Below are 14,400 nucleotides of genomic sequence, written 5' to 3'. Positions count from 1 at the left end.
ATGATTCTATGATTTTGGAAGCATCTCACCTACCATTTGTCCCTAAGACTCAGGCACCTTCTCCAAAGCAGCCACCCTCCACTGCCAGTCGAGGGAGACAGGCAGCTGGGGAAGATGGGGTGTCCCGTGGTGCCCAGGACCTGGGCAGGACCTTGCCAGGGACCCCAGCATTTGGGGCACCCAGTTGGAGCCAGGGCAGAAGCGGGGGCTCAGCCCTTGGGGCCACCCTTGCTCCAACACCTTCTCACAGGCCATCAGCAGAACCATAAAAAAAATTACAAGACTTTCTTTTTCATATTTCCCGGACCAGAGATCCTGTCCCAGCCCATGGGGGTGCCCAGGGGAAGAGAGCAGCAGGGACCCCCGATATATTAAATGTTGGCCTCCCAACAACAGCATACCTAAAGCTGCTGCTTACTGCAGTCTTCAGAATCGCATCTGAAAGGGTTTATTATAATTCATTTTGGACCTTAACAGCATTTAATTCCTTCAGTGAGGAGTTGCAGACAGTGATCTTCTCCATTAGCCCTCTTTTTTGTGATTGTCACAGAACATGCCTCATGCAGCAGCAGGGTGTGTGTCTTGTAAGACAGGAGTGCATTTTAAATTGTACTGGGTCTACATCCAGCTTGTTCACCATATGTTTAAAGCTGAAAGCACTCTAGCATAGCTACAGCTCAAAAGCAGACACGTAATTTGTTTCACATTGAAGCACTCTTGGATATACTTTTACTTCAGAGTAGCAGAGATAAATGACTTGCTGGAAGATATCATTTGTAGGACGGAACATTTATATTGCAGAGACTAGAGATTTTTCTAAAGCTTTATTATCGTTGCAATGAATCAGCATTTGCTACTTGATGTAATCTTGGCAGCATGGCAATACGCTTTTTACCGTTTCAAGAAGAAGTGCAGAGTAGTTTTATTTCAAAATAGCATCTTTTTTTGTTGTTGTTGTTTTAAAGGAAGTGCATATGTAGGGCTATTAGATGACAGGTCTTAAAATACACACAAAGAATTTTACCTTTGGAAGCTAACTATTACAGATCAGATTCTGCATATTACCATTTTTATTAAAATAGCTGAATTTGAAAAAGATGAAAAAGAACAAATTGCAGTGAAGTCTTCGAGCCTGCACACAATTATACATGCTGGTATAGTTCTAAGTGCATGATGGTTTATTGCATTACACGGGTCTCCGCAAATCCAGCTCTGCTCACAGATATAACATTTGCAGGATTAGAGCCCAAAATATCAACCCTCTGGTTCTGTATTTTCAAGTAAGGATACTTCTAATGTTGTTAATGTACATTCCCCCCCACCCCCACCGCCCCCAAATCTGCTGGAGAGTATCCATTCTGTCTGATACAGAGCTAAAAACCTATTATGCTGGTAATACTTGGAAAATGGCTTAGAGCTCTAGACAGTGTTTACATTTTTCAGAAATGTGCAGTGGCTTAGGAGCGTAGGCACCTTTGCGAGAGCACAGTTAAGCAGAATAGGATCTGAAACTTCATTACTGGCCAGTATTAACTGGAGAGGGGGAGGGCTTTTGAAAGTGGAAAGCTAATGAATGAATCAATGCAATTTCAGAAGCACTGTACGCATGCACACATGCCCATACGTGTTTAGTTTAGCCCTGCCATTCCTTCTTGCTTTCTCTATAACCCTGCTAATATTAAAGAATAAACCTTGCTCTCATCCAGTGTTTTCTCCCTTTCCTTGCTCCCAACCTTAATATCTATTACCTGAAAAGATCTCTCTGTACCTCCATATTGTTAACTGCATCCCATAGCTGAAAAAACCCTCATCTCTCCAGAAGAGCAAAAGGGTAGGAATTCTTCTTTCAATATTACTAAAATTTACAGAAGTTAACAGGATGATGACATACAGTATGAATGATGCCACCCAAAGAGGAGGAAAAATGCTGCAATCCTTCCTCACGCAAGATTTGGACTTACGGACTTTTGGACTGGGACTTATGCTTCAGCAATAGCTTATAGAACTGACACCTAAAAAAATAATTACACGGAATATAAATACAATTCATGACATAACAAATAATATTTAATATATAGCATTGAATGCATACACATCAATACCAGTGCTGTAACAACAAAACAGAACTCGTAAAATTAGCAGCAGTTCTTTGCAAGTACAAAAATACACATTTTTTTCAGAACATATATAATAGCAAAATTTATCAGGATATATTATACAAACTCAAAGCATTTAGATAATGCATTACTTTTAATATATTATATGATGTTTTAGATGCTGCATAATAAAATTACATGTGTTCTGCTTGCAATAATACATAATGCCATTTACAGCAATGTTAAGAAACTATTCACAACTCAAACATGAACAGAACAGCTAACGAAGCACAATAAATGAAACACACAGAGTTGCGAGGTGTTAGTTACAAGCTTCAGCGTTTCTCTTTACATATTTTTGAGCTTATTTTTTTCTTTCTTTTGCAGTGTGAAAGAAGTAACGACACCTATCGAACATACCTTATAAACATACAGAAAACAATACACTTACTCCTTGGAGGACAATGTAGGTAATACCTATCAGTTTCAGAACAGTAGTATAGTACCACAGTTATGGAATCTATGCTGACTTTGCACGCTACATCAAAACCACAAAGGACTGGGACTCACATCTGCAAGGCTCAACACATGAGTGGTGAAGGGGAGAGGCCCAGCAGGCACCCTGCTGCCCTGGCAGGCTCAGAGAACAGGGCACTTCTCTTAGTTACCTCCTGGGACCCTTCCAGATTTTCGGGAGATTTCTGTTTGCTTGCTTTTTAGCAATTTTTATTACTCTTACAATGTTCTTGCAAAGCTGTTTGTGGGAACATTACTCAGTTTCCTAAAAAAAGAAAACCTGTGAATCTGGGGACTGCTCAATTAAATTTGAACAACCTGGATATTAAACTTAAAATGAACACACATTAACACCAAAGGCATTTTCTTTATGGTGTTTATTTTAAGCGTTAAGATTCCTCCACAAACAAGCTTTGGTCAGTCTCTTCAAACATTGGATTGCTGTAATGCTCTTCTAGACCTCCTCTTTGATCGTGGATCGTGAAGTCTGTCTCTTCCTGTGACTTTCAGAGGTAACGGCTGCATGTCAGGCTTAATGAAATAGCCGTCGACTCCGTCAGTAGGTTTCAGGGGTGCTAGCCTGCTGTTGGGCTCCACCAAGCTCCCCTCGGCCAAAGTGTCGGTAGGTTGTGGAGATGGTGGCACCCTGGTGGGTGTAACCAAATAGTCATCAGCCGCGCCAGCGGCAGTGTCTTCGTGTTTCCTTAGCGACTGAAAAGTGCTATCGAAAGGGGAGGAGGTTTCAGTTGGGGTAAACACAGATTGGTCTGAAAACTGAGAGAAAGCACTGTCCAGAGAGCTCATCGATGACACAGACGGAGATGTCCCAGGAGAAGACAAGCTAGAAGAGCTAAATCCTGAGCAAATATTTAATCCCTCTGGTGTTGGAGGCAGGAGGCAATGGGACAAGTCTTTCTTTCCAACATTTTGGTTTGTGTTGTCACTTTTACCAACATTAATCCCTATAATCAAGCTCTGATTGATAAGCTTTTGCCCCTCCACTTGCAATGACCGTAGCTGACAGAGATAGTCCTCGTCTTCGTGAGACAGGACAACGTCACAGCTGGCTTTGCGTGTTGCCTTCTCATGACCATCGCCAGTGCGGACGAAGCTGGGGGCGAGGAGGCCAATTGCCGGCTCTGAGGAGCGCCTGTGTCTCCTCAAGGTTTTGAGAGTGCCTGAGGTAGCTGCTGAAGAGAAGCCCAGTGCATTGGAGCAGAGAGACTCGTTCTCCGAGTTTTCTTGTGATGAAAACTTACGGTGTACGTCAACAGAAATTGTCAACTGTTTCGATTTGGTTTTACTTTGGATTTCATCCACCTCCGTCTGCTCCGAATCACCATCGCTCAGAGTGAAGACAGACTCCCTGCTCCTGTTATCCTGATCTCGGTTCTTAATCCAGTCGCTGGAAGAGGAGTCAGCTTCATCGTTTGCCTCGTTTTCCAAGCTGTCATAGGAAGAGTCATTCAGATGGAGAGAAGCAGCATCTGCAAGGACAAACCAAGTGTTAACACATCAGTGACCGAACCACCCTGCTGACAAACAGCTGCATTTTTTTTTTAGCAAGATTCCTTTACTTTCAGGAGCATACGCCCTTTAAAGATTCTTCAAGCAGAAATGCCAATAATTTCAGAAAAAATTACTGTCTAATTTTGAAATGGAAAAACTGAAATGAACGCTAAGTTGCAGTTCAGTTAAGAAATATAGGATAATGGCACAAATAACGGTTAGGTTTTTTTGTGGGTTTTTTTTTTTTAAGTGGGGAACTTTAGGAGTAGGTAATCCAGTCATAAACAATAATTTACACACAGTATATTGAATCAGTAACTTACTGAATTTTTCTTTTTGTTATTGAATATAGAAAGCAAAATTTAACCTTTCTTTCCTTCTTTTAGACAAATGAAGAAAACAGGGCATACTTTGTACTTTTATGGTCTTCCAGAAAATACAATATTTTTAAGAGCAACACTGTGAAGAAAGTTCTAGCCTCAGTTTAAACAGTCACCTCATTTCCACTGAGCAGTGCACACCTGGGCCCTATTCCATATATGCGATAATTGGAATTACATTGAATCTCTTTTGCTCTGGGCTACACTAAGCTGACTTATCTCACATTTGCAGCAGACAGAGTTCATGCATGGGCAGTCACCATGCCTCAGTGCGTGCCTGAAAACTTGTTCAGCTGCCGTAACCTATCATGGGTCTGAGCTCTCAGTCCCAGCACATCCCAGCACAGCAGATCCTATGTGCTTCCACTCTTGGGGAGGGGACAGGCCAAATTTCACTGGATTTCACCAGATTTCACTGGAGGCAGAGCACAAGGAGTTTGGGACGGCCACATTGTGTCAGTCTGGCATGCCAGAGCAAGTGACATTACCAGTTTTAGTATAGGCCAGCTGTGCCAAAATTTATTTTACAGAAATGCTGCTTTAGAAATATTTTAAGGAAAGACCCAAAACTCCAGTCAAAATGGATACTATCACAGAGTTGGAGAGAAAAAGAGCATTTATGATATTCTGGAATGCTCTGCTAACCAGTCTTTCAGACATTTACAGTCATCAGTTCCATGATTTTTTCTGTGCTAGGAGCAAAATCTGGATGTCCCATTGAAACTCTGGAGATCTCTCTCTTTTGATAATGAAGAATAGATGCTTTCAACCTTAATATAACAGTGTGACATCTGTATTATAACCTTTGCTGATCACTGACTTCCCGATATTCTGGGAAAATATAGGCTGGGGCGAAAATTCTAGACTTGAGATGAAACCTTCTCCAGATTTTTTTATTTCTTTTTCTTCGTTTCCCCTCCCCCCCTTTTTAACATAGTGGCTCAGATGACTGGAATAGGAGCAAGGGATTCTTTGGGAGAGCAATTTTGTGATACAGTCCAGGTCTGTGATAAGTTGGATCAGTGATTATCACCAAATCCTTTGGGCAAAGGAAAGAGAACAGCAGTATCTGGGAATGCCACATGAAGAGGGAACAGCTGAGTTTAGCTGTCTAACAGGATCAAAACAACATCATTACCTGAGCCGTTCTCTCTCTTGCATGTCATCAATATTTCTCCAAAGAGGGAGGTAATTTCCTCTCCAAAAATCCTGCAGCAATTCTCAGTGAGGAACTGTACCAGACTAGAAATCTGCAACAAAGCAATGGGAGAGGGATGTCTAGTCAGACCTTCCATTATTCCACTCAGGGCAAGCTCACCACACAGACGAGGAACAGGAGAAAACTGCCCATCCAAGATGTGCCCCCCAACAGCCAGGAACTCCTCTCCCAATCTCCTGGGCCTGAGGAAAACAGCCAGGCCCAGCTAAAGTGTCGCAGTATACATCCTTGTATACATCTTTTCCATTTCTACTCTCCTGTTCTAAGGTCACCACAACCAGAAATCTTTTTAATGAGAGAAGCACTTTGCTAATACACTGGGTACTGCTTTACGATCTCCCTCCCCTTCTTCCAGGCAGATTATGAGAATGGGTTGATCAATGTTTCTGGAGCCCTGATAAGAGGACAAGTCCTGATCTGAAGAGGTACTGACTGTTTTCATGTTTGTAACCAATGGCCCAGTTGAACAGGATGAAGGTTGGTTTGGTTTTTTACTACATTGCAGTGTCTCTTACCTTTTTTGCAAATTCACTTTCTACATCAGGAGTGGAGGAAACAGGAGGCCAGAGCAGGCTAGGTGCAATGCAGATAGCCAGATTAAATGCATTCATCTGGTTCTCTTCAGATCGCATTTCTATACCATGCAGTACTCCAAAGATGTAACGTAAGAGAACAACATTAGCTCTGGGGAGCTGCTCTATTAACCTGAAAACATATACAAATGTAATTCTTCAAATTAGTGACTGGAAAAAATAAAACCATTTTCCATAGATACACACAAGTCAAGATAATGAAAATACAGAAACAGGGTAACATGGTCCACTAATTAAACCAGGGAGTGTGTCAAAGAGGTGTTCTTGCCCAGCTGCTTTCCCTCACTGTGACACATCTCTGAATAGTTTTCTGGAAGGACAGAAAACACCTTAACCCAGAATTAAAATTACACTCTGTCAAACTAATGAACCAAGTACAATATACAACATGAAACTGTATTTCACCTAAGTTGCCTGATAATTCGCTATGCACTTAACCGAACAGTTCGGTTGTCTCTCCATGCCATCTAGTTGCCGTAAGTATGTATGTATGCAAGTACGCGTGAGGTCAGGTAGTGTACAAAGTTCTGTTTCCCATGACATAAACTTTGCCCATTTTCTGTTTTTTATCATCTGCAAGGGTGGAAGCTTCCCTTGTCACTATGCTCCAGTACTTCATTCACAATTCCATCCTGGCTTCAAAATGGTCACTAAAATTTGAGATTAATGAGGGGGAATATATGAGGAACTGATTTCAGCTACCCTTGCACCCAGGACCTCAAAGTTCCCTGCGGATGACTTTGCATTTGGTATCAGGCAGAAATCCAGCTCTTGGACAGCATATTTATAAATACTATAAATACTTTTTTTTCATGAAGGATATTTCATTTATTTACTGGTATCCACAAAAGGCAGAAAAGCAGGACAAAAGAGAGTCAGAAAATTGTCCCATACAGACAATTGCTGAAGTATATATGTAAGTTTGAAAGCTCTGTCATATACAAAACTATTTTTAGCATCTATTTTCAAAAAAACTTAATTGTAAGTTGAATATTTGGGATTCTGCATTCTGGGGTATAAATTTATAGGAAAAGAATACAGAGAATATAAGTAACTCTACCTTTGGATGCTTTTTATCTTCTCTTCATTATTTCCTTGATCCATCACAGAGACCCACTTATCACAGAGCTGGGATGACAAAATGCTGCCTGGGATGTTGCGAAGAAAATCCTTATCAAGAGAAAAGAAGAACAAAACACATGAACAGCTGTTCTGGAGCATGGGAGGGAGCAGGAATAAGATATGTAGATACAAGAGGATGTATCAGTGGGACAGTCCCCATTTCTTCTCCTTAGCTGACAAGCTCCAATACCACCAGACCATAAGGACTCCAAGGCACCCCTACCTTCCTTCCCCTATCAATCCCTTTTGGTAATGGAGTACATACACTAGTCATGGATAGTCTTGCTGCTCCTGTTTCCTAATACCTCAACCACTGACAGGCAAATGGTTGCAACTTGGGAAGAAGCCCAAATTCTAGCTTCCCAAACAAGCTAGGGGAAGGGAAGCTATGATGCACATGAATAACACATTTGCTCTTATGTGGTAACTCTTCACTGTTACAAATGCTAAGCAATTGCCCCTCAGTGAAACTGTTACTATAGGATGAGTATTGCACACCAGCACTTTGCCTGGTGCAGGTATCCTGCCCTAAATGCACGTCCTAAATCCACCAGTAGGAAAGTAATTGTGTAAGTCCCACCCATGAAAACCTTGCATGTGGCTGCAAAAGGAATGGCTTTCTGCAATAAAATTATTCCACCGAAGCAGTGCTTGCTTGAGAATGGAGATTACTATTTCTTTTAAGCAAAAACTACACATAAACAGATGCACTGTACTAAAATGTGAAAATAAATATGCTGATCCTCCTTGTAGCTGAAATTTTACTGAAGCCTTAGGATGTTTTTTGCACAAGGAACATTGTAAGAAAAGATAATGCATGGGAAAAATAATCCAAATATTTTGGGCAACACTATACACTTGCTAGGGTCTACAGTTTAGGGTACCACTGACGAGTAAGGAAACAGGTCTGCAAAACTGCCTTTCTAGTATTTCACTGACTTTAAGCAGAGATAAAGAGAGTAACAGGACCAGGCTGTAGCTGAGACTTCAGGAAAGCTGGCAGCAAAACAAGCTGGCTACTCCTCTTCCCCATCCTAACTCAGTGGTAGCCTCCTTTGGAGAACCTCACAAGGTTAATGTGCCAGCCCATTCTTCGTAATTCAGCCCACCAAGTCCTCTTTGGGCCTGTGCCTGGGGAAAAGTCCTACTTGTTTGTGCCTGGGATCTGCACTGCTCTCACCCAAAAAGGGGGAAAGAAATATTCTTCACATACCTTAAACAAAGATGCTGTCACAAATATGGATTCGCAGGCTAGGTCCACTTCAGCGCCTGAATCAAGCTTCTCCTTGAGCTCTTTGCAGGTTTTTGCACTTCCAGAACGTCTGAAAATACCCTCGGTGGAAGGGCCCTCTTGGTAAAGGAGGGAAAGCATGTCCTAAACAAAATGAAAAGGCAGAGAGGCTTTCTCAGAAACATACTTTATTGTCTAGTGCCATTAAAATGTAGTTTTGCCACTTTTGCCACAGGTGAAAACCTCTGAGTCCTAAAAAAGCTCACAAATCAAACACAAGTCAAGCCTCACGCTCCAAGCCATGCCAAACTGCACAGCAAAGCTGTGGTCTGGGGCACTGATTTTGGGAAACATCGCCTCAGAAATACCGTGCTGCCACTGCTGAGCACTAACCTCCTGCATGATCTTCCAGGATCTGGGCAAGTTTTAGCCAAGTCATTTAAATATATAAATGTTAAATATATAAACACTGTGGCATGGGAAAAGGAGAGTGGTCTACCTAATCCAAAGCTCTGCATCTGGCAGTGGCCTCAGCCAGACACCACTTTGCAGGAAGATATGAGACCCTCACTGCTCATCAGTGTGTTCAACATTATCACTGACCAGAGATGAAGACTTCTGTTCCATGCCTGATGTCTGAAAAAAAAGAGATTTTATCTAAGCTGGAAAGTGCCTTGTTTGTTAATATCTATCTGCAGTCCTACAGCAGATCAGAGTCAGATTTTTACCCCCTTTGCTTCTTGTGAGTGGTATCATACTCTGCAAGCAGCTCAGGGCTGTTAGTGGGACCACCTCTGGGGCAAGGTGCTCCCGCCTGGGAGGTCACCCAGAGGGGGCTAAAGCTTGGCTTACGGCTCCTCTGAAGACAATGAGGCTGCAAAGGAGTAAACAGGTAGGCAGCTCACTACATGAAATATTTAAAAGGAAAGGGAAAACAAGCAGATTCCTGCCTAGCTTTTAAAGTAACGGGAGGGCCTGACTTCTTCTGCTAAATAAGAGAGGAAAAAGAGCAGAAAAGGAAATGCTGAAATCAGAGACCTCTCCTGAGGTAATATGTACATGATATCTTCCAGCTGCTTAATTCGCTGCAGTCTCCTGCGGGTCATCTCTCAGACATGCTGGTCACCTCCCCAGGCCTGCTCCAAGCGATGTGGAATTTGTCATGTTTGTCTCTTCTGAGGGGGAAACGCGTGCAGACAGTCTCTGAGATTATGTGCATGCACACAGTGGTCTGAGGACCAAGTTATCATAAGAAATGGCAAGAAAATGGACACTGGGGAAGAGTCTGTCATCATTAAACCAAATTACTGTAATGGCTAAGCAGCGGGTTTTGGTGACTTCCCTAGTCTGGGCTGTAAGGCAGGTCTTCCTGACACACAGCAATGCAAATAAGTCTAATGGAAACTATTATTTTTACTTTTCTTCTTTACCATTTCTTTCTTGCTGTTGCAGAAGTTGAAAGCCAAGCATTTATGTAAATGCAGACACTTTGGAGAAGCACCTTTCGTGGTGGCAGGACTCGTGTCAGCATTTCTATTTTCTTTGCAGGGATTTAGAGCCCTGCTGTCAAAACAGGCTGAGTCCCACAGCACAGGATCTTAGCGCATGAACAAATGCTTTGAAAATATATTTTGAATAAAATACCCACAAGATAAAACAGGAAAGCCCCTCTTAAAGTAGTAAACCCAGACAAAATTACATGAATGAAGCTAATAGTGTAAGACAGTTCAGTGTGGCAATGGCTAAAAAAGAGCCCTTCAGCTGTGAAAGCAAGTTTGAAGCTCTGAAGCAGAGATATCAAATATGCCTGCAGCATTCATCCCTGACATTTTCCTTCTCTTGCAGGTAAAACCCACACAGTCCCTCAGATGCAGTATTCAATTCTCCAGAGATGCTGCATGAAATAAAAAGTAAGTTAGATTTTGTGGCATAAATTCAGTGTTTAAGATTCAAAGCACAAAGTCTACTAAGCTGTGATTCTACGCTTAGTAACTTTGGTTTTTTTCAGATAAATATTTACTAATATTTATGTTTTGGAGAAATTTCTGAAATGCAGCGTTGGCTCATCTCTTAGGCAGAGAATGAGAGACCAGGTTCTTAGAGAGTCCACCTCTGGAGGGCTTATTTTAATAACCTAAATTATAAAAATGAACACTTCCTCCTCAAAAGAAAATAACAAATCCTCACTATTAAAAGACCTGAAAAGTCCTGGTATGATTCGCTATTCAGGCAGCGATAAAGCAGCACAACAAGCACAAGCTTAGGAGACAAACCTTCTCTTCCTGTAAACTGGGGTAACCCCACTGATTTAAGTGGGGTTCTGGCAAGTTGTTCCAGCCGAAAGTTGGGCTGTTAGGATGAGGGGCCCAATCCTGTGGGGCTCACTCCTACTCTGTGTGTGTTTCAATTGCTTCATCGACAACAGGGCAGCCCTCAGTCCTGACCAAAAATGTCACACATCTGCCTTAATTATGCCTAGGAATGGGCTACAGGACAACCTTTTTCATGTTCCTGGACTGGTTTTGAGAGCACCCACAGCACTAGCGCTCCCTCCAGACAGGATGAAAAGATGCTCCTGCAGACTCTGCCTTCCCACCTATTTTTGCAGTGCTGCCGTCAGATCAAAAATGAGGACCCAGAGTGCTTTCCTGCCCTGGGAGGCCTTCAAGAAAGGCTCTGAAACTGTCTACTTAAGGGCAGGTAGCATTTGTATGCATGTGTGGGCTCTCTGTATGGGACAGCAGATGCCACATTTAGGGAACTGGGGATTTTACAGAGATCTTGGGAGTGGTTTAAAAAGTATGTGTGAACATGGCATTTATTTACGCTGTGTAAGTGAGGATTAGGGAACCGGCCTTATAGTGTGGGCTATAAAGATGAACTAGCCCGGAGCAGCAGACCGATCACACACATTTCTCAAGCTGTTTGTTATTAACCAGGCCTGACCACAGCATATGTTAAAACCCAAAGTTCTTGCTGAGAACCACAAATGAGGTTTCCTTCTGGCTTCTCTGCTTGGGTAATTTCAGCGTCCCATTTACAAAGTGTCCCCATGCTCTCATTCACTGCACAAAGAAATTCCACCACTGTAAGAGCCAGCCCTGTGCCTAGGACTCACCAAGAGGGGTTTGGGCAGGTTGTCATCCTCGCAGATGGCTGTTAGCAAGAGGCCAAAGAGTTTCCCAGGAGCAGCAGATGTTGAGGAGAGGGGTGCATTGTCCAAGTGAGTGCCTGGGCCACGCCAAAAAGCCCAATTTATGATAGATCTTTTCCTTTTAAATGACTTTTGGCTTAAGTCTGGGAAAAGAGAAAGGTGTTTATTAGAAGAAATGCATTTCAATTCTAATTCCAGTATTTGTTTTGTGGTGGTTGCTATGGTTTCAAAGGAAAAAATGTCATGAACTCAACCAACTCCTTGGCATCCGGCTCAGCTTAATCCCCCATGCACATACCTGTGCATGTGTGTGTGTGGAGAATGTGCTGCCTTACCCATGCTCTTAAGAGGATCGCCAGGATCTGCACTGCACTGCCGCACCACAGCGTCAGCACTTGCCGCTAAGTGCAGGATGGCAAACCTGAGCCCACTGACTTCACACAGAGCTGGACTGTGCTAAGTAATTCATTTCCCACCCACAGGTGCAAAACCACAGATCTTCTTTGGAAAAAAAGAGTACATAAACACCACTGCCCTCACCTTGGCTTGCTGTCCGGAGGCATCCTAGTTTCTTTGGCAATGTGGGAGAGCACCCGCTCTCCCCCCAAGTAACACCAGAGAATCAACTAATGGGGTGAGACATTTTCAGGCCAGGAAAAGTCGCTGCCTTTGCTCTCTTCTCCACAAAGCAAGTGTATCATTAGTGCCCTCGCTCCAAGCATTTGCTGACCATGGCTCAGGGACAGTGCCTGCCCTTTAATCAACGCCTTCCAGATGGCATTTCAGCATGCTGCTAACACACTGACGGGCTCCGTTTGTCTTCCATTTATTTTAATGTATTTCATGAGATATCTAAAGAGCATCACTAATTGAAGCTCTTATTTGCAGTGCATAGGGAAGGAAATACTGGTATTAGGATACAAAAAGGGGTTTTTTTCATATGACCTTTCTCAACATCAGCCAGTGTAAATGTTTCTTAACGGCACGGGCTACTGTTAAGGGTGGGTTGAGACTTTATGATGAAAGTGCTAACCGGAAAAAAATTATTCTGATACATTTTTCCTTTTCTAGATGTTTTCAAAGCCAGTCAGCTCTGATTTAGTAGCTTACCTACCCTGTGGCACCTTTCCATTAGCTGGTTCTTCAACCTGGTCAAACATTTTTCTTTCTGCTGTTGCGGAGGGCAGAGGGTAGAAGCAAGGGTTGCAGAAGTAAGGACTGTGGTATAATACCAGATTTTTCTCTCCTGTACTTTACTACACTTGTTTTTTAGCCCAAATAGTGATTTTTGTTATACGTCATTCCATTCGAGATCATGCTCCCTTTGGGAATGGGTGGAAGTCTTTTCATTAGAGGCTTACAGGATGAAAAGTTACAGTTTAACTCAAAATGTGAACATATGAATGTGAAAGCCTGATGAAAAATTCTTCTAATGAAAGATAATAAGGAGGATATATATTTTAAGCAGTCCAAAGCTTCATGAAATATAAGCTTGGCAGTCTATAAGGCTTTACTTGACACATCATGTTTTGGGAGAACATAACTAACCTATAACTTTCAAACGGTAATTTTTCTTTCAGATGAGCTGGATATTAGCACGTGAATATGGTTTGCTTCACTTGGAGTTCTACTCATACAATGGCAAATACATATGGGTGTTTTCTTCTGGCAACTCTGTAGATCTCAGTGGAAGTAAAAATTTAGAAGAAATGCTAGTTTGGAGAACAAGGAATAGCAGAAGTGGAAGAAATGGGTCTTAAAATTAGGAACTTTTCTTAGCATCTCACTGTTTGCTCCACTCTTAAAAGCCATGGCCCAAACTGACAATGTGAGCAAGGGGTAATTGTGGTTAACTGCAGCTCTCTCCTGGGACAGGAAGGAAATCTTAATCAGTGTTCTTCAACATACCAGGCCAGAAACCAACAACTGACGTATGGCAACGAGATGCCATGTCACTTTACAAAACTAACATTCACCGAACAACAGGAAAACTCATCTTTTCATACCCCCTTTTCTAAGGGGGTTGAGAAGTCTTAAGGTAAAGAGCAGATGAGAAGGGGAGGATGTACACTTTCTTTTCTTGAACCTGTGCAAAGTTACAGTACTAGGAGAAGCCCAGCCTCCTCTCAGCCAAGACAGATGCCAATTATTGCTCTGCAGAAGTACCTCCATGCAAAAACATCACGGCCTTGTTCTGGTGGAGTATTCTAGGTCACAGTCAGAAAAAAAAGCAACACTTCTTTGGTTGCAGAACTTGCTCAGACCTCACAGCAGCCATCTATTCTGCTCATATTTTACATGCAGGGAATTTCTATTGATGGGTAGTGTCCCAGCCATGCAAGTGGCATTTCCTCTTCTTGTGAACTAATCAGGAACTTCTAAATAAAACCTCAGATATATTTAACAAGGTAGCATCCTTTCTAAACAAACCCCTAACTGTCAAACAGTTTTCAAAGACCTCCTTTCTGTATTGAGACCAGCTTGTTGAAATTTTGTTTTCTCTTTTAACAGACGATTAAATAATAATTTGGATTACAGACTAGCCACTGACAGCAGTCGGTTCTTTCAAGTTAAACTTTA

The 14,400-nt window shown here is 42.3% G+C and overlaps 1 protein-coding gene across 1 annotated transcript in view; it reads right to left on the bottom strand.

Annotated features, from left to right (window-relative positions):
• Positions 1-3,038: 3,038 nt before the first annotated feature.
• Positions 3,039-14,400, bottom strand: part of ARHGAP20 (Rho GTPase activating protein 20) — a 63,149-nt gene continuing 51,787 nt past the window's right edge. Inside the window, exons 11-16 of the mRNA XM_075725496.1 lie at positions 11,785-11,963; positions 8,649-8,810; positions 7,374-7,483; positions 6,236-6,425; positions 5,640-5,751; positions 3,039-4,099 (exon numbers count right to left, since the gene is read on the bottom strand). Of these exons, the coding sequence (XP_075581611.1) occupies positions 3,039-4,099; positions 5,640-5,751; positions 6,236-6,425; positions 7,374-7,483; positions 8,649-8,810; positions 11,785-11,963 (1,814 nt within the window). The remainder of the gene's footprint in view (positions 4,100-5,639; positions 5,752-6,235; positions 6,426-7,373; positions 7,484-8,648; positions 8,811-11,784; positions 11,964-14,400) is intronic.

Source organism: Pelecanus crispus, chromosome 1 (assembly GCF_030463565.1).
Source record: "Pelecanus crispus isolate bPelCri1 chromosome 1, bPelCri1.pri, whole genome shotgun sequence".
Taxonomy (NCBI): domain Eukaryota; kingdom Metazoa; phylum Chordata; class Aves; order Pelecaniformes; family Pelecanidae; genus Pelecanus; species Pelecanus crispus.
The sequence above is the reverse complement of the archived record's forward strand: the minus strand, read 5'-3'. Positions and strand labels throughout refer to the sequence as shown.